General features: G+C 34.4%; 1 protein-coding gene across 1 annotated transcript in view; it reads right to left on the bottom strand.

Annotated features, from left to right (window-relative positions):
• The window catches only part of LOC143918567 (T-box transcription factor TBX20-like), a 103296-nt gene extending 79049 nt beyond the window's left edge, over positions 1 to 24247 (bottom strand). The window contains exons 1-2 of the mRNA XM_077440507.1: positions 24100 to 24247; positions 23142 to 23307 (exon numbers count right to left, since the gene is read on the bottom strand). Of these exons, the coding sequence (XP_077296633.1) occupies positions 23142 to 23307; positions 24100 to 24247 (314 nt within the window). The remainder of the gene's footprint in view (positions 1 to 23141; positions 23308 to 24099) is intronic.
• Positions 24248 to 26415: the final 2168 nt, after the last annotated feature.

Here is a 26415-nt window from a genome sequence, read left to right as displayed (position 1 = left end):
GTGTACGTGCTACATTATCGATGCACGTTGTTAATTTATTTTCATTTTTAACATGCTGCCTGCTTACGGGCGCGATAAACGAAACGGAAGCTTTAAATTATTGAATATCATATTTCATCTTATCTTCGACAACAGATAAATGCGCGTACGTGTACTTTTACGGCCGCACAAAGCCACAAGACGAAACTTCTGCAATAAAATAAAATACTATACATACTAAAAATAAATAAATTTAATAAATAATTAGGTACGTACATAGGTAAATTCAGGAATAGCACTGTAAAATGTGTGCCTTTAAATATTGACATATAAAATTAATTATTCAAAAGCAACCGCTCATTTTCCACACGCCCGACACCTCACCAGGTAAATGTAAAGTGAATAAATAAATAAAAAGAAGAATAACATCGAGCAAACGAAAACATTTGAAATGATCATGATGAAGTGTACACGTAGAAGAAGGATAGGTATTAATAGCTTGTTGGGCGCCTGAACGACCGGCGAGAGATACGACGGGGTGCTGCGCCCCCCCGGGGGCACCTCATGTCACCCCGTGTGACGTCATGACAGATATCTTTGAGAAATCATGGCGTTTCCACGGAAAAAAACACACCGGATTAAAAGGCCTCGAGAGTGACGCGAGTCACTCATTGAAAAAAACCTCCACAATTCTAAACATTTTTTCATACTAAAAATTCGACAAAATATACCACGCAGGTATAGTAGGTATACAGGTGTTTATTTTATACACGTAAATAGTTAAACGTGTATAATAAACGGGGCTAATGATCATTTATAGAATGTCAACGCATTGTCACGATAAAATGACTTATTCACCGGCGAACCGACGCCGTGGCCTATTGTGTGTACAAACTGTATTATTCCATGTAAATAATACATATTGTATCGCATTTTTCTATTTCGTGTGACTAATGGAACGAACTCGAATCCATAACGGGCTCGCTGTACTAATGCGAATCAGTGGAGGTCAACATTTCGTCGTAATTGGACGAGGCGGAAAACTTAAAATTTTCAGGAAGCCAAGCGAAATTTACAATTCAATCTACGACAACTCAAGTTCAATTATTTATATACTTACATATTATGCAGATACATTTAATTTAATTGTATTAATAAAAATGTTAATTTTAAATACCTATCTATGTACTATCATTTAAAATATTACTATCACTATACGGACACATACAGAGTGCTATAAACTTATCCGGAAATGTACAATATACTACAAATTACCTACGTAATTTAAAGAACTACAAGATTACACATCTATCAATCTATTATATAATAGTAACGTAGTTAGTAAGTGCATACTAATTTTATTTATTTCCACCTGAACGAAGCTTTAAATTATCATAAAATTAATGGTTCGTTTATACCAGTACAGCAGCTCAAGTCAGCAAGTGCACATAAACATTACAATCAATATTCTTTGGTACATTCTATATGGATACAAATTGAAATAGCAATGAGTCGGTCACGTAGCTAGAAGAACGGACGATAGATCGATGAAAGTGCTCCAATGATACGTGATAGAATGAAAAAGAGTGCAAGGAAGGCCACAAGGGAGTTAGGTGGATGAAATCAGATAAATGTTTGCGATGAGATGGATGAGAGTTGCTCAAAACAGAAACGAATGACTGACACATACACATACATATACATACATACATTCATAATGTGAATGTGACGTATCAAAACAGTAGCGACCGACACGATCTATTCATATTATACAGCAGTACATGTCACCGAAACGTATCAAGCAGAATCGGTTTTCTTTGGAAATATTCACGCACGACGTGATGTCATAGTGGCGAGTGCACCCAAACTAAAGAAAAATTTATATAGCATACAATAATTTCACACCTACAAACATACAATTAATACACAATAGGATATTACCCAAATTCGATACATAACTAATTAACGATCCCAAATATATTCAATTCCCGAGTGCCGAAACTCGACACCGCGATCGCATTAACGGGGTCCTTCTCACCCTTCGTCGAGACGGTTAGTTAGTTGGTTAGTTAGTTAGTTACATAGTTAAAGTCCATATATACTCGCAACACTACGTTGCGGGTTTCGTAACACAATGATTTCGTTATTTATCGCTCGCCCACTACCCTGCCTACCCAACGCTGATGATAATGTCGACAATGTCGGGGGGGGGGGGTGGGTTTTTGGGACCCCGTCGGCCTTATTTATGCGTTATAATGCCCGTCGACTTCCGTCAGTTCTGCTACTAATTTCACCGCTCGAATCGCGGTGAAAAGGCACACGGCTATTTTATTTTATTATATGTAAGTAGGCATAGCCCGAGTCACGTGAAAGCACAATTTGCGTCCGCGGCCCCGACATTTAAAACTTCTGCTGACGATAAATACATTTCCACACACCTACGAGTATGTATATAATATATAAAACAATTTAATTGCTCTATCGAAACTATTGTTTACCTGTTTGTGATATCCGCGTTCTCAATGCGCGAATACAAAATGGCCGCACTAACATATGTATGTATGACTATTAAAGATAAGCATTTTTTATTTCGCTTCAAGCCAAATTATTTCAATATACATATGTACATATATTGTTACGTAAAACACTAAAATGCATCTTCGATTTATCAATCAAGAATAATTTTGTAATTTCGAACGCTAAATACTTCACTTTTCAAGAAAACTACTAACTTTCCTTCAAACACAATAACAATAGTCAGGAGTATATATAGTTCGATAGTTACGTTAATGTTACCGACCGAGAAGCCCTGGGTTGATCTCGATTTAAAAATAATTTATTCGGAAGTATTTCTATAGTACTGCTGGATAGACTTGGATACTTGTGACTCCAATTCGATCGTTATCAGATTTTATTGTTGAAACGGTTCATTATTAAATTGGAAAAACCATCCAACCCACTATGTCACTACTATTTGAATATGATTTCAAATTTATAATCTATAAATTTATATATGTACAAGTATCATATGTGTCGCTCGGGGACATCCCAATTGGCATCATTTGGGAAAAAATATATTTTTATAATAAATAATTGAAAAAAAAGGCAAATCTCATATAAATTTTTAATTAAGCGTAAATTTAAACTAAGAGAAGTATGTATTTTATGGAGATCTTCGCATGAGGATATTAGTTAAAAAGATTCCAAATTACTGTACGGAGCAATCTCGTTTAAAAAATGCTTGATCTACATCATTCAAATCATAGTAAAGTCTATATGTATATAGCAACGCTAAAGATAATAATGATATATATGTAATCAATAATCTTTTCGACATTTAGGATTTGAAACATATCTATGAATCTTTCAGTCTAAAGACTGACGCTGTATGTACATACATAGGTACCGATTGATATACGGCTGTGGATTTTTATAATTAAAATATGCAAATTCATAACGTTACTTCCTGCTACTTAACGCTCGAACATAAAATCTCTTAAGTGAAGTGTATTAATGAAAGCTTCGATCGCAACTGAAGACCGTATTACGCGGCCGTAACGCTCGAACTATTGTCGTGGCCGTTCGATTATTAATCATAATGACACGTGTTGATTGTAGTCATTAATCTTGAGTTGTGCGCTGGTTGGGTTTTTTCGAAATCGATATTTCATAGTGTATTTTCAATGTGCCTACCGGTTTTCGGTTCTACCAAGTCGGCTACATCGCCACCTTCAAGTCTCAATCAATAATACCTATGTACATACATACATATACTATATATTCCCAGCAAAATAGCTATTAAATTCATACACCAAGAAAATGTAAGCTTTCTCAGATTAAGTAATGTGTTGCATTGTATACAAGTCTCTCCTATTATAGATGACAGTCAATCAATACCTTTATGGAGTTCTTATGATTGTAATGCCAGGAATAATATGAATTCGTTATGAATATGTAAACATTGTGCCAATTTCGAATAACTTAGAAGGTACATAAATAATAAGTATATTATAATAAAGTAAATAATGAAATTTTAGGTGTAGGTGCATATTTATGTATGTATTGTGATCTTGATACTATGTATTTTGCTTTAATTTTATCCTTTCGTTAAAATCCATTTGAATTATCATGAAAGAAGGTTAATTCTGAACAAGAATATAAAATCGTATTGATATTTTTGAAAGTTTTGAACGAGCAAATAATAAAAAGAATTTATAGAAACAGTTTACGAGCAAACAGTTACTTCACAGATAAATGAAACAGAATCGTACAGTAAAACATAGAAATATGTAAAAATGATCATTACACTATTTTATACACATATTACAGATAAATATAAATTTCATCATTTAAAAGAACCAAACGATTCAGCTAAAATTAATCTTAAAAACACTACATAGATATGAATACTATATATACCACGGTATACATGTGTATATTTTGAATCATCATGTAAAATGTGGGTATTAGATATATAATAACTAGATAAACTTTCAACTATACATAAATTATGATGTAATGAAGAGAGAGAGAGAGATTGAAATGGGAATGGATGGATCACGTAGCCAGAAAAACGTACGATATGGGCGAAATAAGTGCTCGAATGGTACCCGAGAGAATGTAAAAACGATACAAGTAAAGCCATATGAGAGATTAATGGATGAAATTAGAAACATATGTGGGGTGAGACGGATAAGAGTTTCCAAAAACGTTTGAGAGGCCTTCATCCAGCAGTGGATGGCGAATGGCTGTAAATGATGATGATGGTGAAGTACGTATAGCAAAAAATGCATGAAAGTTCTATTAAATAATTATTTTTAGTTATTCAATAACCAACCGATAAATAATTATTCGGTAGCTTCTCACACATGAGAAAACAACAACATAATAACATTGAGAATTACCTAACAACTCAACCGATGTTTATTATTATTAACACATCATCGATCATAAATCATTACAACGCTCATCTCGCGTAAAATACGACCAATTAATATATAGGCGGAATAATTCATACAAAATGCAAAGCAACATTCAACACTTATCACTCGCAGTATGAGGCGCGCGCGCACCCATTTCCATCGAAGAATTCGACTCCACGGGCGTAAGATACGCGAACCTGGCGTATGTTACGCCGTAGTCGACGGGTACCACGAATCACGTTTCGTACGAGAGCCGAGCATACGAGACGATTCGGAGCGAGGAAAGCGTGCCAGAGGCGAAATTGATAATGACGCGGCGAAACGGCCGGTGCTCGATTATTCCACATACACGTAAGTGCGACACCATACACAATAATGATAATAGCGACACAATATGTCGGTCGTGCGACACCCAACCGATCATTATTTTCGAATCCACAACGGATAATTAGGTGTTAGGCGACAGCCGCCAGGTGAGGAGCCTCGAGGGGCCAAATCGCACCTCGCAACACTACCGCATATACCGGACGAGAGACAGCTTTCGTTCCCGTTTCGGTTGCGTATTACTGTAGGACCGCTAAATTTGAACGATTTTGGTCCGAATCCAACGTCGACAGTGGCTAGAATTTTAACATTAAAACTGGAAAAAATCCAAAGGAGAAAACACAAAACATTTTCAATGTTTTGGAACAGTATAAATATTGCGATCGTCATACATATTTGCTAAGAAAATCAACTACCAACCCGTGAAAACTACCAACCAGTGACTACCAACCAGTAAAATCGTTAATACTACTATATAGCCAGCAGCATAGCTCGGTCGTTAAGCTTCTGCTTGGCGTCGAGAGGCGCTGGGTTTGATCCCATGAGCTGACCGATTGAAAGACCGATCGTAGTGCTGCTGGTCAGACCTGGATATTTGTGACTCCAGGTCGATCGTTTCCAATCAGAGTTTGCCAATTTCCTCTGATTTCATTGTTGAAACGGTTCACGATTAAAAATCCTTCCTACCTACTATGTCCCCACTATTTGAGTATGATTTATGTACAATAAAATGTATGTATAATTCATAGATGTCCCGTTAATTTGCGAGTTTTCAGTGTCTCGTAATTCAGCGACTTGTAAATTAAAAATGCTGTATTGTTTGTAATAATTGGCCAGGAAGGTGCATTGGGGTTTACCTGTAAGGCCTTCCTAGTATAAAATGTAATAAAAATAAAATAAAACTGTGATACTATTTGAGCTTGACGCTATTGATATTTTTCTCCTTTTTAACCAAACACATTTGTACATATGTACGTATTGCATCTGCTATAACTATGCAGAGGCGCAAGCAACTAGTTAAAAGATGGTCCAAAATGTAACTAATAAAAGATTGCCTTTTTTAACCAATGGTTTTTGATAAAAAAAATAAAAGTATGGAACGCTGTATGATCGGCATAATGAGGAGAGATAGGAAACAGAATACTTGGATGAGACACATGACAAGAGAGTGTAAAAGGATGCAACGTAGATCGCAAAGGAGATGGTTAGATGGAATTAGAAAAATATGTGGCATGAGATACGGTTCCCGGAAAAATGCACTAAATTGCACTAAATAGTGGCGCAGTTTCGAGAAGTCCTAATTTTCAAAGGCATTCAAAAATAACTTACGCAATAGAACTCCACAAAAAAAGGTTAGCGCCCTCGGATAACATACAAATACCCCTTAACGCTTTTTTGTGGAATTCTATTGCGTTAGTTCTCCTTGGGCATCTTTTAAAACGTAAAAAAACGTGATCAGTGATCGATTCCAAGTTCGAATCAGTCAAAATCTCGAGTTCGAATTTTCGCATGATCACAAAACTTCATCTATTGTTACTTCGTACATACATACATATAGATAAAGTAAAAATACCCAGGGTTAAAAAGCTAGAAAGTTTGTAATTATGAGTCACTCTAATGTAACTCTTCGACCGTCAACCTACTAAGCAATCTGAATTGATATATACAATCCAACAACAACATAGTTAACTCAACAAACTATGAACAGTATGTTTTCGACGACAAATTGGCTTCAAAATATTGAAAGGGTTAATAAATTGCTTGCATTTTTTACGAGGCAGATTACCCAAATTCGACGCATCAGAGACCAAATTACAGGAAACCTAACGTGTCCCGTCACCCTTCTCGCCACCGCGTTCACGTCGAACAACTGTTGACCGCAACGATACGACAAAAAAAAAGTAAAAATTGTCCAAAATTGTATCGACGACGAAAAAAAAATGTAAAAAAACACGCCCACCAACCCACATAATTCCATACGATCAAAAACGAATTAGCACGTAGTAATTAAAAGTGTCGTTAGCGTCGCAATTTTTTCACAAGTAATAATTATTATTTTCATTATACGTACTCACTCTTGTATCAGGGTGAAAAGTCGACGAAGCTCGTCAACGTCAAAAAGTCAAGCAAAAGATACTCTTGGTACATAAGGCCGTCGTGTACACACCGGTCGTTAATTAGTCTTTTCAATTACGGTTTAATTATTTTAACTGTTAAAAGTCGAGCGGAGGAGCAATCAGTCAGCGTCGTCACTCGAGCGAAATATAGGACATTATTTAATGATGGCGAATCATTATTGTTATTATTTATCACTAAGTACTAATTTGTCAAGATGAATGTACCTATGTATACATGAGAATCATCGGGCTACCACCTCAACTATTACTTTTTTACGTAGAACTGCATGATCACATAAATATAATTATTGACCCAGTGACTAACAGTCAGCCTGCAATATTGTGTCAAAATCAAGCCAAAAATTATTTATAATTAATTCTATCAAAAATATAGTCCCGTATTTGAGTACTCTCCATATTGGAGATGAGAAAAATGATAGGTGATATAATCTAAATTTATTAAATTTATTATAAATATAATTGTTACAATACAATTATTCTATGATTAACTTTTTAACGTTTAACAAAAGCACTCATCTGAGAGGTCATACTCTCAGACTCCAAAAAGATATCCTCCTTTTCAAGTGGAGTAGTTAAAATTAGTCTACCAAAATAATTAGTACCTTTTAGTAAGCTAATAAGCCTCTTCAAAAATAAACTTGATGATTTCCTATATAATAATGCATTTTTGTAGTTTTTTTATGGTTTATTCTTATTGTATTTTTTATTCTTTTGATTGTATTCCTCTAAATACGTATAGATACCATAAATATGGAATGTATGACAAATCCCATCAATTGCTAATCTGCTGATTCTGGGTTATCTATCTTATATTCAAGTTTTCATCTCTTTAATCTACTCAAGTTGGGATTCTTATTTATTATATAAGTTAGATAATAACACTAGGAAAGGAAATAGAGACGATTTTCCAGATGAAATTTGGGCAAATCTGTGGAAATTACTATAAAATTTCATTAAAATATGTACATATACATACGTACATATGATGTTTTTACAATTTTTACATTAAGTTTCAGTTTCAATAGTATATTTATATTTGTTTATTTAACTTTAAATTTGACATATCTAAAACAAGAAAAAAATATATGACAAATTTTGTTTAATTTTTTATGCACATTAGACATTCTAAATCTTTGCAAAAGAGCAACTCTGGTATTTTCATTTCCGCAATTAATCCTAAGCTAGACTTCTCTTAGTTTTAAATATGTATTGTATTTAACCTACGTTAAAAACAGTTTGCATTATCAACATTTTAAAAACTACAATTGAGACAAATAAAAGCGTTTACATTTTTCTCAAAGGTACAACTGATGAGGTACCTAACCCTAGTCACTAGTGGTACCTAATCACAGAACGTGCATGTGGTGAACATTGTCGTGTTTGGGACACCGCGAGCGCTAAGTGTTAATGTGACAAGAACATGGAAACGAATTCCACTTATATGTAGGTACTTTGTAGAAGTGCGACACGAGCGTATAGTGAATGTTATTATTTATTCGACAGGTACAAATGTATGCATGTAGTAGGTACATGCTAGTATAGCAGTTGGAAAAACATTATAATGATAAATATATATTTTGCATAATTTAAAGACGCTAAAACTGTTAATGGAAGGAAGGTGTGCTCACACGTGTGTTGTATGTACGTAGGACTTGAACATTACAAAGCGATGAACAGGTAACACCTCATTAGCGTGAAACTGGTCTCACAACACTGCTTGGCTAGTCAGTCGGCTAGTGGCTCACAAACTTTGAAACTACGATGCTTACAGATTCAAGAAACACAAATGAGGATGCAGTTTAATTAATGTTGCAATACGGTGACCATATTTTCCAGAACTGAAAACGATAAGACTTTGAGTCACTCTGCTCAAAGTAATGTTCTGCATTTATTTGCACTTCATCTAACAATTTTACTAGTTTTTTTTTTAAATAGCTTTAATACCAAAAATATCTACATACATGTGTATGTATGTACATAAAATACGTACACAATTTATATCCAAAATATCACGGCCAAATTTTTTCATGACAGCATCACTTCGCTTAAGCCAATTAAAGAAGGCATTGAAAACACGCAAATCAGTATCGAAATCGATGTCGACCCATTTAATTCAATATTCCAAATCGCCCACACCGCGATATTTCGTCGAGATTAATTATTTTCGAACACTTTAAGCGCACTAATTGATTAATTACGCAACTCAAGAATAGCCAGAGGTGAAAACCACCAACAGAAGAAAAAAAACACCACAACCGTAACGTACAACACTACCCATCAACCGTATATAATTTTGCACAGTGAAGAGTGATGATACGACACTCAGATTCGGCCGCGAGCCACCATTATGTTTTTTTTGTTTTTTCATAAATTATACACCTATAGGTGCACATAATAATTCTTGCTTTTAAGAGCGTTAATTGTGAAATTTAGGAACGCTTCTCGTTTTCGGGAATTCTCGAGTCCCCACGAGGCACCCCTGGGCCCTGATGACCGGATCGCGTGACCACGTCTTCTGGGGACCAGTCGTCGCCAACCATCGAGAGGCGTTTTCGCGCGACGATTATCGCCCAATTTCATTCTCGGCCTCGGGGAAATGTGCGGGTGAAACGCGGTTTTACATGTTAAATTTCATACCGAAACTGTCACACGTGGGCTAGTGTAAAATTTTCGAAGCGGGTACACTTCAATTGCGAGACAGATTTCGATCTGGTTGGTTTACCTGGTTTATATACCTAAAAATATACATACACAGGTATAAATAATATGGATCGTTATGGCGTGAGTCGCTCATTTATGTCGGCATTAGGAGCCTGCTCTGTGGTCATTAACGCCAAATTATAAGGTTTATTCTTTTAACACCCACCGGTGCATGGACTACCTCAATTTGTCTCGAGCTCTTCAGAATTTATGTGTTACTGCTGTGTACGCCGTAATGCGAGGGTAGTGTGTGCCACTTTCGTTTTAAAAAATATAAAAATAATAATAATGTGGATATCTGTATACAAAACTCACTTTCTGGTGGGATTTCTCATGATTATACGTTGAAATTGATATTTTGAACGTATTATACATATATATATTTGTACATAGTAATAGAATAACTACTTGTTAAAAATGTATAACAATTTTCAACATATTGAAAAACAGACAAATAAATAAGACAATAAGAACAAATTGACAAACTGTTTTATGAAGATAAAAAAACTAAAATAATATATGTATGTAATGTTTTTAGATATCTCTTGATATGTTGAAATATTTATATTTCTATAAATACATATGTATAATATATTGACACGTAATTTATATAGCTCTGTATTTATTTGGTCAATAAACAGATATTAGCGCCGTTTTAAAAGTCAACATATAAATCCCTCAACATGAGGCCACGACTCCTCCCAACGAATATGGCCAGAAAGACCCTTTCTGGTCGTATATATTTTATATATATACACATATGTTTGAGGACAAGGCTTTGAATATCTACAATTGTCTTATGATAAGATAAAAATAAAACATTGCTTTTACAATGTGAAAAATTATTTCCTCTTTTTTGGTAGTGAAATTGATTTTGCAATGGAAAAAAATTACTTATAATTTTTTATTATTATTTCTAAGGATTTATTGATTTTTCACAATAAAAATTAAAAATTATTAGTGCGACGCTTATTATATGTCATTTGAAAAAAATCATTATATCACAAAATGCTTCCACAAAATTTTAAGTAGGAAATTTATCTTCGAAATTGATTAGAAAACATAAATAATCTCGACATACGCCCTTTTAACCGTCCGTCGAAGATATCTATTACCAAAAATATTTTTAGCTTGTTGACTACTTCTAATTTGTCCACTCGACGAGAAATTCGATAACGATCCATTCATATCATTTTCCCGACGACACAAAAAAAAAACAACATCGAAAATTTTACATCACTATACAAATATTTCATTCACGAAAATTTCCTCATTTGTTCGAATCGAAGACGACGAAGAAGCAAACGTTCATGAATAATTCAAAAATCCAACATACGCATGTAATAATAATCCACGAACGGCAAGCGATAATTATTTATTGTCAATATTTAAAAATTTGTGTTCAAACACGACTCCATAATGAACTGTAATAATTCATACGGGCGCGAGTCGCTACCGCCGATCTTGGACATTCAATTTAGAAGAGAAGAAGTGAAGAAAAAAATATCATACACACAAAGAAACAAAATAAATATAAACAACTTCTAATATATTCACGTCAGATTAGTATAAATACGATTTATGTGGTTTAGATACGTATGTAAAAAGTACACACACGAAAACGATGTGTCGTCGTTGACTTCTTAACAGGTTCGCTCTCGAAATAAAAATACCGTATATTTAATACATACATATATAATATATTTTTATTATTATTCATCCGACGAAAGACCACCAATGCAGTGGACATTTTTCCATACAATTTTCATGAGTTTCTTCGATTGAATGATATTATAAATTAATTTCGTCGGTCGACGTGGCGAATACGCACGCCATGGTCTTTTCCTATTTTGGTGTTCCATTGTGTCATTGAATATCAACGATGTGACACTCGCCGAGTACGCCACTGACAATGTAAACCGAGAGAATCATTTTATTCCGACGAAGTCTATTGTTGCGTCTGTGTGAAAGGAGCGTGATGATAAAATATGCGTACAGAGACGTTGAAATAAATTCAATTTTTTTTCTCCAAAAAATATATTTAATGCGATATTTTCAACAAACATACTTTTTCTCAATACACTTAACTATTGCTTCAATATCTACTAAAAATAAAAATATCAACTAGAAATCGTCATTTGTACGATTGCACTAGAGAAAATTTGTAAAACGGAAAGAAACATTTACAATAATTAGATGAATAGACCAAATTTAGCAACTAGTTTCCTAAAATTTAATTACGTTCATTCTCCTTATTGAGAAATTTCGATGGAAAAAATCTTTCATGGTATTTTTCGATACTATTCTTACTGTCAAATCGAGGAAACAATAATTACCAGTGACATCCCTAGTCTGTGTGCTGCACTTATGTAGATGAAGTTCAAAATGTCACCCTTTCTAAAGCTGTGATACAAACGAAAAAAAATCATAATTACACTGCATATAAAGAAATGAAAAGCATTTCTTTAAATACTTTGAGAATGGCGGTCCAAAGTAGAATGCCAAATTATTTGTAACGGAAAATAATAATTTCAATTTACAATTATTTTTTCCTTCTTTAGTTTGCCACCCTTCAAAATATGCCGCCCCTAGGCACTGACTTACTTGCCTAACGGAACGTCCCTGCTTTTTAAAAATATTTTTTGGAAGAAATGAATTAATTCCAGTGGCGGATCATATACCACATACACACTAGGCTAATATATGGAAAAATGGCATTATTTAAATCAAATTGCGCCGCCACTGCTTATTTCACTTTCATAACACAAAGTTAATAGCTGCTTCAATTACATATAAATATATCTACTATACGTTTTTAAGACCGTTTAAATCTATCAAATATTCATTTAACAAGCTGAAAATTTCCCGATTATTCCAGTATTGTCTCGACGTGACAGGAAACTACACAATTTCAAATACCTATGTAGATATTTCACGAATACATATAATAATCAAAAAATGTCATCATATCAAACAACGTTTGACATGACCCAATGCATCACACCTCTTCACATCAACATACATACATTTTATATATGTATATGAGAGAAGAACGTGAGAAAACGCGCTGTAGGTACTTATTTGAACTTTTGACATTTCGCATAGAGAGGAAGCTGACACCGATCCGGAGCCCAACGAGGGGGAAGGGGGACGTTTCGAAAATATTGATGTCCGTAGACGGACCCGTCGGCAAATGGAACCTGTCAAGATTCGAACCCGGAGAATAATATAATACATAATACACACCAAAGTGTGTGTGGTGGAAACCCACTTCATTATGTGGCCATTGTGCCACCGTGCTGACAAGCCAACTGAATGGCCAGCACTTAGCATCGGCCACGGGGCGCAGTCCGAATTTATTACACATTTACATAATCCACGGACAACCGTTATAAATATGCACATTTTCCGCGAAAGGAGCGGCGAAAGTGCACATCCGCCAAAAAATGTCGCACACTGTCCAAATTCGCACCAACGCCACTCAACGCAGGTGCGTTCATAAAGTCCTTTGACAGTTGTGTTTGCATTATAATATGACATCGTAAAAAGCTTTTGAGAACGATTGAAATTCTGATAAAAATAAGAAGAGTGTAGAAGTTGAAGTTGGATAAAGGTCTCTCCAACACGCTTCCACTCGTCTCTGTTTGGGCAACTCTCATCCATCTCACCCCACACAATTTCATAATTTCGTCTACCCATCTTCATTGCGGTCTTCCTTTTACCCTTTTACATTCTCTCGGGTACCATTCTAGCACTTATTTTATCCACCTTTTGTCCATTCTTATAGCTACGTGGCCCGCCCATTGCCAATTCAATCTCTTCACTCCTTCCATATGTCCACTACCCTAGTCATACTTCTCACCCACGTATTCCGTTTCCTGTCTTTCCTCGTTATGCCAAACATACAACGTTCCATATTTTTTTTAGTGCATTGGACTTTGTGTTGCCAACTTGGCGTTCAATGTCCAAGTTTCACATCCATACGTCATCACTGGCAAAACACATTGATCGACGATCTTTTTCTTCAGGCAGAGTGGCATTTTTGATTTAAAAATCACATTCATTCGTCCAAAGGCAATAAATACATCATAATTTCATACTTCTCTTTATTTTTCCTTCATTACTACCGGACATGTCAATTATTTGTCCATTGCGTCAAAATTATGCGAAAAACGTATGAACTATGTATGCACGAACACACTATACATATAGTATACGATCATAAAAACAGAAAACAAAAATACCGAAATAAATTTTTCTAATTTCAATCAGCAGAGCGTGCTTTTAGAATCATTACCATAACAATACACGCCGACATCTCACACTGTATAGAATCAAGGCCGATCAAAAGGCGATAAATCACTTTTATATAATGAAAAAAAAATGTGTTAAAATTCGAATTAGCGCGTATTTATAATTATATGTACAACCTTTTCGCAATACACCCGTTCGAGTATACTTACACGTTGCATGCGAACGTTTGTATGTATGTATGTACGTTTCAAAATATAAATAGGCATTGATTAATGTTTTATTTTGCTTACGCCCCTCGCATAAATTCGACACCAATATCAATACAATACAACAACGGTGATTCGCTTTAGCAGACTCGTACTATTATTTTTCCCGAATCGTCACACGTTCAAAATATCGGAAATCGTATATGCATACTTACAATAGAAAGTCAATCCCTGAATTTTTACAAAACCAGTGGCATAACTGGTATCACAGATTCTGTGGAATTCCCTAAAAAATATGTATAATATAATAAGGCGATAAAACCATAGATTGACAACACAATAAGACCAATAAACAAGTTTTTGAATACTATCTATACATGGCAAGATATATTATATATTATAATGAAATATCGACATTAAAAAACTATACCCCGAATTCAGAATTAATAATTCAGTTTAATAATACATAACAGAAACAGAAGAATATTAATTTTTTTATGCAGAAATAATAATTCAACAAGTGTTCATTTAAAATTAAAAAATTAACCGAAATACGAATGTAATCAAATTGTAAAAATATATTCGCAAGGAGAGGTTAGAATTTTTTTTACATTTGAATCCTATGTAGGTATGTAATGTAAGTACTACAATTTAACAAAAGAGTTTGCAACGCTTGTTTTTCAACGGCGATAAAAAGTCATAAAAGCTGTAATTAAATTGTACACTAGTAACGCGTTTAAAATTACGTATAATATAACGAAAAAAAAAATAAAACAAAAAAAAGCGGCAAAAGTTTGTTGCACCGCGCACTAATTAACAAGTCAAACTCGCGCGCTATATAAACTGTCGTTAAAATTTATCTAACTAAATGCTTTTCCTGAATTATATGCAAACGGTTTTTTTTATTACGTCACAACCGAAAAATTATATGGAACACAACGAATTTCATTACCTGTAATTGTACATGAGAAAAGTTGAAATTCATGCTACAAAAACACCGATCTTACAAATGAATTATCTTTGAAGCAAAAACAAACTTTCGACATTCGCGTGCTTTGACATACATTCATATACATATAATATTCATACGAAAATAAAAAATTATATGACAGTCTATGTATAGTGCAAATTTTATATGATTGTGAAAAAGATAAATTTAGGATAGGCGTTTAAGCAATTAAAATCTGACAAAACGAATTGGGTGGTGGAAAGTCAAACATATAAGGCTTATAGGCTAGTAGCTTAAAGGGTTAGCTGTCGCCGTCTCCAAAATTTTTGGATTCTTAAACGTGTTTATTACGATTACATTTCACCATCGAACTAGCGGAAGCAATTTAAATCTCTATTGGCGGCCAAGCCTCGCAAAGTTTCAAAGCGATCGGAAGAATGAAGGAATTTTTTCAGACCGATTGTCGAAGTGAAGCTAGTAAAAATCAGTGGAGTGCGGTAAAAATCCTGCTGTTTTCGTCGCACAACCTTACTTTCGTGTGCGCGAGCAGGGTTCAAGGGGACTCGGTATGATGTCACATAGTCCCCTTGTATCCTAATCGCACTCACGTAAGTAAAGCTGTGCGACAAAAACAGGGAGAATTTCACCGCACGCCACTGGTAAAAATAGCACTGCTGAAATACAATACTAGTAAGCACTTTACGATAAGAAAAAATCCACATAAAACAAAAACAACATTTAAAAAAAATGTTTATTTAACGTCGAATAATTCGCAAGAATCGGTGAACTATTCAAAAAAATTGACAGATCTTATTAGAGATGCTACTTATTCAAAGATTTAATGATTTCATATTTGTCAGCATTGCCTTGTACATTTGCTGAATAAACATCAATTGAACTAACAATGTTTCGTTTATTACGGCCATTGACAAGACATCATACATTTTAAACAAAGCTTAGACGCAATACTGACCGCTAATCAAATAATTATTACTGTTATTTGTAAATCGTCATTCATACGAGTACAATTGCCATAAGAGAGAACTTTTTAGATTTAAATATGGATGGGGACTTCAAAGATCGCATCTTTGTACATGCACAGTTCTACAATGCATACAATCTAGACCCGAGAGCACTCCGATTTTGGCAGATATTAATTTGTAAGCGATATTTACACACATAGCAAGCCTTAAATCAGAGTCTACGAGCGTGTCCGATGTAAAATTTAACGACCCGTCATTCTAACCCCGGTCCACGTCCGACCAGAGATAATTCCAGAGAGAGGCGACAATGTGGCACAAAGTTGCCGTTGTTGGTTCGTTCACCAACGTGTTTTGTGCGAACAATGCCATCCAAAATTATGATGTCCGCGGGCCGTTTCCAGCCGTAAAAGGATCCTCGAAGGATGTGCAGCGGGATGAATGACATCGATATGGAGAAATCGCGCAGAAGGTGCCGGCAGTAAAAATAACGACACCACCTCGAGTCGTAAACATCGCAAGTTTCGAACATAAAAGGGTTTAACGCCAAATAATAGGTGTACTCGAATTATACAAATTGCACAGACGAATGCTACCGAAAACCCTGCTACTTAAAGAGTGCCTTTTAGTGTTAAAAAATACATATGCTCAGTGCCTTTTATCTTACAATACTTATAACTTATAAGTTATAACTATTGTAAGATACAAGGCACTGAGCACGGTTCCCAGAAAGATGCACTAAATTGCACTGAATAGTATGTAAGTAGCGCAATTTCGAGAAGTCATATTTTTCAAAGGCACTCAAAAATAACTGACGCAATAAAATTAGTTAGCACCCTCATATAACGTACAAATACCCCTTGGCGTTGTTTTTTTTTTTTGCGGAATTCTATTGCGTTAGTTCTCCGCGAGCATCTTTGAAAGTTTGGATGTCTCGAGAGTGCAACTATCTCGAGTGCATTTTTCCGGTCACTGTTTTGCGCAACTCTTATCCATCTCACCCTACGAATTTTTTTGATTTCATTTAGACATCTTTTTTTTACATTCTCTCAGGTACCATTTCAGCACTTCTTTTGACAACCTTTCGTCCATTCTTCTAGCTACATGACACGCTGATTGCTATTTCAATCGCCTCATTCTCTCCAATACATCGACTAACCCTGCTATAATTTTCATCCACCTATTTTGATTACTATCTATTCTCGTTTTGTCGAGCATACAGCTTTGCATACTACTTTGGATAATTACGTAATTTTCTATTAAAAGTCACTGTATCTCTTTGTTATTTGCATCAATTATCTGGTAAAAATGTATAAAGCCCCGCAAATGACTACAATAATGAAACAATTATCAATTTTAAATATGTTCACAAAACAAATGAAATAACTTAATATTTGTAAAGCAGCAGCTAGGATATTTCCTTTCCAGAAAGAAATCGTTGACATACAGCGGTTGAATCCAATTGTTTTGCTTAAAATAAGCAATATATCATATCATATTATAATGTAAACGCCAGATTGTAAGTGGAGCATAAATATACTCTTTAAAATGAGGATTTACCAAAAAAAAAATATATATATATATATATATATTCAGATTTTATCACCTATTTGTTATAAGTGCATGCGTACGGAAAATTGTGTTTCCAACACTGTATTTATGTAGTTAAGAAGTAGATAGTACATGGATAAAACGACGAATCTAAGCACAACAAATGTCAATATTTTAATTCAAAATTAAGCTTCTGTAAATTGCGGCATAAATAAAAGATTCATATGTGCATACATACATATGTATGTAGATTCGACCGATCCGCCTAATGATAGTCTACGAAATAAAGTTATAAATCGCCATGCAATTGATATCACGAAAACGATTAACAAAAAAAAAAAAAAACACAGTTGTATCATATTATTACATTCATTTTTTAAGAGTTTACCATACGGAAGGCGAAAAAAATCTATCATTTCAAAAGTGTTTCGCAATGATTAAATCACGTCAGAAATACGTACAAATAAAACGTCGAGAAACTTGATACGTACGGATTACAAGATCTGAATAAATTAATCGCATTATACACGCTTTGCTATATGTATGCTTAATTCACAAGGTGAACGCTTGCGTATATACATATATGTATAAAACCCACCCGTACACACTGTTTTGAGAATATATTTAATAATTCAACTTTGTTGTAAGGTCGAAACGAACGTGACCATACCTACTCGACAATGAGTCGGCGTCCGTTGCGTACGGGTTACATATGTATTTTCACCTTTACAGAAATCGTAAATTCAATACAAACATAATACCGAGCGAGAGCCGAACGCATAAAGACCGCATCCCATATTTTATTCCGTGCATTAAAATTTCACTTTATGCGAAAAACATACGTGTATTGTTCGCGTCTAGGAATCGCGTAAGTGCGTGCACCTATGTACATACATACATACTTACCCCGACAGAAATCTTGAATTTTCTTGGAAATGATTCAGGAGCGTCCGGGTGTGGAAATCGACTCGTAATATGACAATAAATGATGATCGAGCTCTACGCATATTTATTTTAATGGCCGCTCGCCGGCAAAGCCTGTATCCGGTAGGCAATGGTGGTTCTCTCGGTAGCATTGTTGTTCTATTATATATATGTTGTAGTATGTAATATCGAGAAGACTCAGAACGGCCATTAGCGAAGGCTGTTCTTATATTATTATATCTACATATGTACATACATGCCATCTCGTATATTATTTAGTTTTTTATTCAACCATTTCTCTTCCGAGTGCATGAATGAATATAATCATGAGCTATTCCGATTTCGCTTAGTCATTATGTTACATATCCATCGTACATATGTATGTAGACTTTTGCCTTCACTAAAAATAAACAGACCATACTTTCAGCATATTAGCAAACTATTCATATAAGATTATGTCATTAAAAAAACAGTTAATAAGACGTATTGTAAATTCATTTATAACATAATATATTTACATATGTAAATACTTTTGACTTTTTTTAATTTATATTTACCATGGTGTCATTACGAGCTTTTGCCCCATGGCGACACCTACGGTAAAATTTCTACATTTGTACGATAATATATGTAAATTTATAACGTTATTATTATAAGTTTGAAATTATATAAACCAGTTGCATAGATCAATGGCTAACGTGTAATACTTTCAATTGTATGGTCACGGATTCATTCTCTAGCCCGGTGCTGCTGGCCAGATCTTGGATATTTGACTCCAAGGTCGATCGTTTCCTATCATAGTTTACCAATTTATCTTATTTCATTGAAACGGTTCCAACAAATTGGCAACCCTGCCCTATTTCTCACAAAATTCGAGTTGACAGCATCTCGGATTTATAAAAAAAAATGCAAATTTTATCAAATTTCTCAAAAATGTATCCATATGTTGCTGGTTTATATACTACCATCAAAGAATATATCTTCAAATATCATACATACTCGAGCAAAACAGCGAGAGGTGAGCGAGAAGCGATAAGTTACACTCTCAAACAATTATTTACAGGCAATTAGCAAATCAACAATAGAGACGTAACACTCCAAGAGCGTATAAAGAACTAGTAAAATTAGCGATTCCACACGTTCGAAAATAACACAAAAAAATACCGATACTAAAAAAAAAATAGTAATAATAAAAACGTTCACGAACCGAACCAAAATTAACGTTAACTTGAGGGTAAAATATGGAAGCGATTAAAGAGGCACCCTACAGTCGTATTTATTTATTTATTATTATTAATATACACCGTATAATAAATTCGAAGCGAGCACAATGAGCGCGAACCGAAAATATTTATATGTACGCCCCATAATGGATGCGATATAAAATAATATAAATATATATATATATATATATATATATATATATATATATATATATATATATATATATATATATATATATATAAAAAAGAAACGGTGCGAGATGTGCGACCATTCGACACAAAAAAAATGTGACAACACCATACTTTCGAGCGTGTGTGTGTGTGTGTGTGTGTGTAGTTTTTACGAGGAACAGGTGTTCCGTAAAGCCTAAAGAACAATATAAATATGGTCACCCTAAATCAAGACGTGTGACAACTTTATAACCAAAGGGTTTCGATCTATTGTCATATCGAAACGGGCGATGATGATCGTTTACAATCGTCGTCGGTGAAAACTTTATCATTAATTTTGAGGAACGCTGTATTAATATAGCACCAGTCATTTGATCTATGCTTATCTTGAAACTGGCATATTTTAAGCTTTAATATTATAAACTCAAATTAAAACATTAGATACAATGAACACCTCAAATACGAACTAAGATACATTGGAGAATTTAACATAAGATTAGGCACCCACAGGAAAGTATAAGTTTTTCCAGCACCCCCTTCCATCTTCAATCCCCCACTTTTCATCCCTTTCGTCCACTTCACTCACCCCGTCTAGTTTTTAGTGTGTCGACGCGTTTTTACGGCCGTTGTCCGTTTTTATTATTGCCCCGTACGTTTCCGCGTTTGACGTTTTTACTAGTTCGCTCAACACCTGAGAACCGTTCAAATAAATTCAACGTTAAATTTTATGGGAAAAGTTGATAGTAAAATATACGGTCGCCCGGATTCCAAATTAATAAATCATGCCGCACAGGTATCATTCAACGCACACACACCCATAATAATAAATAAATAATTCCATCCAGCATCAGTTAACTGAAATTAACCCAACGTCTAAATGTCTATCCATATACCTACTACTTGTACTAATTTCAATATTTATAATTCGATCAAGTTTATTAAATACATATGTATATGTACATATATATAATACATAGGGGGGGAACATATGGGTTGTTTGATTTTTTGACCCCTTGGCGAATATTCATTAAGTGGATGCTGTGTAAGTGTATCTAGTCGTACAATAAGGGGGATGGAGTCAGGTGGAAGCAGATTTTCTCAATGACCAATTTTACGGGGCAGTGGTTTAGCATTGAGAGGAGCAAAAATAGATGGGGGAGAGAGAGCATTGAAATGTGCCGCAAATAAACTACCATAATCCGTTTTATATTGGTTACCTACACCACAGATTCTCAACGAGGGAAAAGTGCACGCGCGCACAAAATTCAATAAAAACGTTACACACTCGCACTAACCGACAAATGTTAAAGCTCGCGGAAAATTAAATTTACGATTCTTTTTAAAAAAAAATCACATTATTTTTGGCGAACAGAAACATTGGAACTGAAATTTAGAATCATTTAAGGCCGTTCTCTTTTCATAATATACAAGTCAATAGGATAGAATCCATTATAATTCATAATTTATTGGAGCTATTCTATAATCACAATGTAAAATTTTTAAATAAATTAATAAGAACAATATAACGTGGTATACCTTTGCAGCATATGTACATACATATATTGGATGATAGCATAAGTTCGTGTCCAATTTTCATAGAAAGCATACACCCATGAAAATCGAGTGTGAATCTAATAAATACATATGTACTATAAGAATTTTTATCTTTAAGGTGGATACTTGCGTAAAAAATAGTTATCAAATATGACTCTCGTAAAGTTTCTGATTACATTACGACAGACAAATATGTCACATTCATTTCGTAGAACCATTGATTTAACTAATGATTATTACTTACACACATATGTACATCTAATATATAATTCCAAAGAGACTTTATATTTACATATGTTTGTTTGTTTGGTTCGTAGAATCCGTGACGTTCAATTTAATGAGAAAACAAATTGAATATTCAAATAAATTTAAATAAAATAAAACTATTCAAATAAATTTAATAAAATGTTTACTATTAGATTGGCCATGTTTAAGCGGTTTATATTACAAACACCGAGCGAAGCCGGGTAAAAACACTATATGTAATAAAACATAATTTGTATTGTTAAAAAAGTGTGTTAATTATAATGTCCAGTCCATTATTTAATAATATTTTGAATCATTTTGAAAAGTTTTATGTGCATGTTGGCAGACCAGTTGCTTGTCTTCTAGTAAACGACTATTTTATATACAAATAAAAACGTAAAATAAAAATATAGTCACAAAAAAGTGACAAATATAACTCATAGTTTAGCATAAATATAATATAATAGTAACTATTCGATAGACCTACAAAATAAATTTAAAAAGTTCTGTTCATATTTGTAAACTTAAAAGTTTCAAAATTGATTATAGGCTAAGTAGCATTCACCTATCTATCTATATATAGGTACATCCATACATACACATGTATGTGCGATGCAGTATACATATATCATAAACGCAAAAAAACTCAACAAAACAAATTGAAAGGGATTTCGCAAAGCGTGAAGAAGATCTTACCCCATTGAAAGGGTCACACAATGAGTCATTTAGTGATTTAGATTGATGCGATATCGCGAGCCATTAGACACGGAGATTGTGTCGCGCGGGCAAATAGGGTGTGTGACCCGGGGGCTCTCGGCTCCCTGGGGGACACCAACGAACAGATTACCAAAGTCCCTCTCGCAGACACCAAAGGGAGAACAAAAGGGGGTGTCTGTGTCATCTAATTGATACACAGATTTCGCGACCGAGAGCGAGGAAGCTCGCGGCAATTTCAAATGCTGTTGTTCGAAGCGTACATATGTACAGACATAAGTGGTTGAAATATTCTCAGCGACTCACCTTCCAGTCTTCGTGATGATCATTTCGGTGCCTAAGTCGTGGAATTTGTCCCATAGATCTTTGGTTTCTAATCGGCACTCGGCTTGTAACAGTTCTTCGCAGTTGCATCTCTGTTGAGGTGCAGATCTGGGATTGGGAGGCGATGGTGTCTCTCGCTCTCCACTCTCTGGATCGAAAACATCAATTACAAATTCATCTGATAAATTGCACAAAACTGTACCGCTACATATTCACGAAAGATGTCCTACTTGGACCACTAAACGCTTTAGAAGAAGTTCTTTAAAAAAAGAAAATCACTAGAATAATGATATCAAGCAGTCACAGCCTGTATTCAAATTCATTATTTGATTTATTTCAACTTAAAAAACATAAACTATTAATCAATTTTATCGTTCATATTATATGTAAAAAAATATCTAGATTCATTGCGGTAATTTTAAGCGAAGAAAATGAATTATGTACGATGATTTAAAACCAATGTCATTACAGCAATAATTCATACGACAACAGCTTCGAGCGAAAAAACAAGATTGAGAGCCATAAAAAATAGAATAATAATAGGGTCAAGGTACAGAAAGATATGTACTTCACTCAAGGTTATTGTCATTTAAAAATACATCCAGGATATGTAATTTCAGATTCCCCAAGACCGCGTGTATTCAAAATTAAAAACACTGACCCAAATAAAATTTTTACAAGTGTGAATTTTCCCAGTAATATTTCTAATATAACACCATATCAAATGAATAATTAAATATTTTTTAAATGAAAGCATCTTCAGACCAATTAGATCTGAATTAATTCAAAAAAGTTTGTCTATACTTAATTCTAACAAGAAATATTTCAGAATGTCAAAAAGGGAATACGTTCAAAAAGTTCAAACCAAAAAACCAATTCAAATCCACATATCCTTGGAACATCTTAAAACAATACCAGACCAATTTGAAACAGTACATACCTGAACAAGGTGTGGGGGACCTCGCCGACAGTGGAGTGCGTGGAGAGTTGGGCGCCGGTCCTTCACCATCCGAACAACGCTCCACATCCACTTCAGCATCCTCTTCAGCAACACCACTGGAAGCCGGAGAGCTGACCCTCGACGTCATGCCTGAAAACGAATCGAACAAGAACCGTAAGCTCATTAACGTTTGGGCAGGTGGCGAAACGGTGCAAAGTCGCCTCTCCAAAACACTCCAATCGATACGACACGGGGGGAGGGTCGAGATACGCAGGTGAAAGGACGGGAGGACGGTCGGGTGGGTGTGGGTGGGTGGCGTCCCGGTCCCGACTTTGGCAAATTTGCAAATTAGTAATCCCGTAACGAAATCTCGCTCTATCAGGGCCGTAATCCCCGGCTGTCTAACCCCGTTCTGTCGTCGGGGCCGGATCGGCGCACGTCACTGGCGGATTACCTACGCGTGATGCTACATTTAAAACGATTATTATTATCATGTAATATAAAATATTAAGTTAATTTTTTAAAACAACGTACGTTGCAGTTTGCATGATTATATATTCAAAGCCAAAAGTTAAAGTAAAATTTTTTAAATTGAGTAGTAGCAACTTATTATTTAATAACTATTAAATTATAAAAATAAGTAATAAAATAAAATAATAATAACTTCACAAAGGGCAAAATCTCGATTTCGATCCCCAAACCTTTAATATACGCGATTCCTTTTAGTCAGATCATCTTAATTTACCAAAAAGAAAGCACGTATTTTTCTCCCTACTGCAAACAAAATGAAATATTGAAAGGCCATTTTTTACTGTCATTAGGAAATATTTCTGCATAAATATATGCATTTTCCAAGGTTGGCCCTGTTTATTAAATATTTAACGGTACCTACATACATACAATTTAAACCTAAGATTTATATTTATTATCAGGATTTTTATGTTCTAATTAATTCTCGAAAACATTATAAATCTTTCGATTACATATGCACCTACATACATACATATGTATATGAAGGCTTAAAATTATAACGCATGAAAAATTACTATCGATCAAACTTAGTGTACCTAGTGTTTAAGTACATGGTGTTTTTAAATAAAATTTAGCTAAAATATTTAAAAAAAAATTATAATGATTAAACATAACGCTAGAAATATTTTTAAAAATTATATAAGACATAAATAATATAATTTTTAGACAAACCTACCAATTAATTACCGAAACATGTAATACTTCCGTATTTAATTATTCTATTAAAATTGGTAATGAGTTGAAAATTTGATCCAGCTTAATTTTCCAGACGATTAATTTTGCGCAAAAGTAAATTCATTTATATTGTAAATGTGCTTAAACACCTACCCATTAGCATTGATTACATTTTACTTACATACATGTTTGAAGCATTATTTAACCTATCTGGAAACATACATAAATAACGCATCAAACGGAAAAGAGGGCATTAGTTACACCACCGCACTGCACATTTATAATTCGAATGAATTTACTTTTGTGCAAAATTAATCGTCTGGAAAATTAAATCGGATCAAATTATTAACTCTTTGCCGACTTTAACACAACAATTAAAACACAAAAGTTTTTCGTGTTTTGTTAATTAATTCACTCTATAAATTTTAGATACCTATGTAGGTACATATACATATAATGCATCTGTAGTAAATTCATCCTTGTATGCAAACATTCAGAAAGGTCTGATAATTAACTATTTATAAAGAAAGTTTTAATGTCGATGGAAATAAAATACGTAGCAGTGAACCCGTTAAGAAAATTTCCATATCAACTTCCCCTTCCGTTTGTTTTCCTCAATTTTCCCCCGAAACAACAACAACAACAAAACAACAATAATAAATGAGTGGGCGTTGCTCGGATGAAAAGTAATTTTCCATTTAACGAGAGGCAAAATTCGACACTGGCATCGCTTTCAAGCCCTTCGGAGAGGAGAGAGACGGGAGGATGGGAGAACCGGTGGGAGGGGGGTGGCATCTCACCCACTTTGCGCCACTGAAGGGTGGAGAGGACCCGAACGTGAACGGCTTTGGGAAACGGCGCGTAGCTGTCTTCGAAGTTAACAAAGTCCGGGTACTTCAGCGTGAAATATGAAACGGGATGAGAAAAATTAACCTACATATTTCACGTTTCAACCTCCCACTCCTCACTCCCATTTTACGGGGATGAAATTCTAAATATTAATACAGCAGGTCTCGATAACTTTCTTGATAGGTACATACAGTATTTTTGTTTCAAAACACTACATCACCACATAATTAATTTTTACTTTATCTATGTACGTAGTAACAA

The sequence above is a fragment of the Arctopsyche grandis genome, chromosome 11 (assembly GCF_051622035.1).
Source record: "Arctopsyche grandis isolate Sample6627 chromosome 11, ASM5162203v2, whole genome shotgun sequence".
In the NCBI taxonomy this organism is placed as follows: Eukaryota; Metazoa; Arthropoda; class Insecta; order Trichoptera; family Hydropsychidae; genus Arctopsyche; species Arctopsyche grandis.
This window is presented reverse-complemented; position numbering and strand designations above follow the sequence as displayed.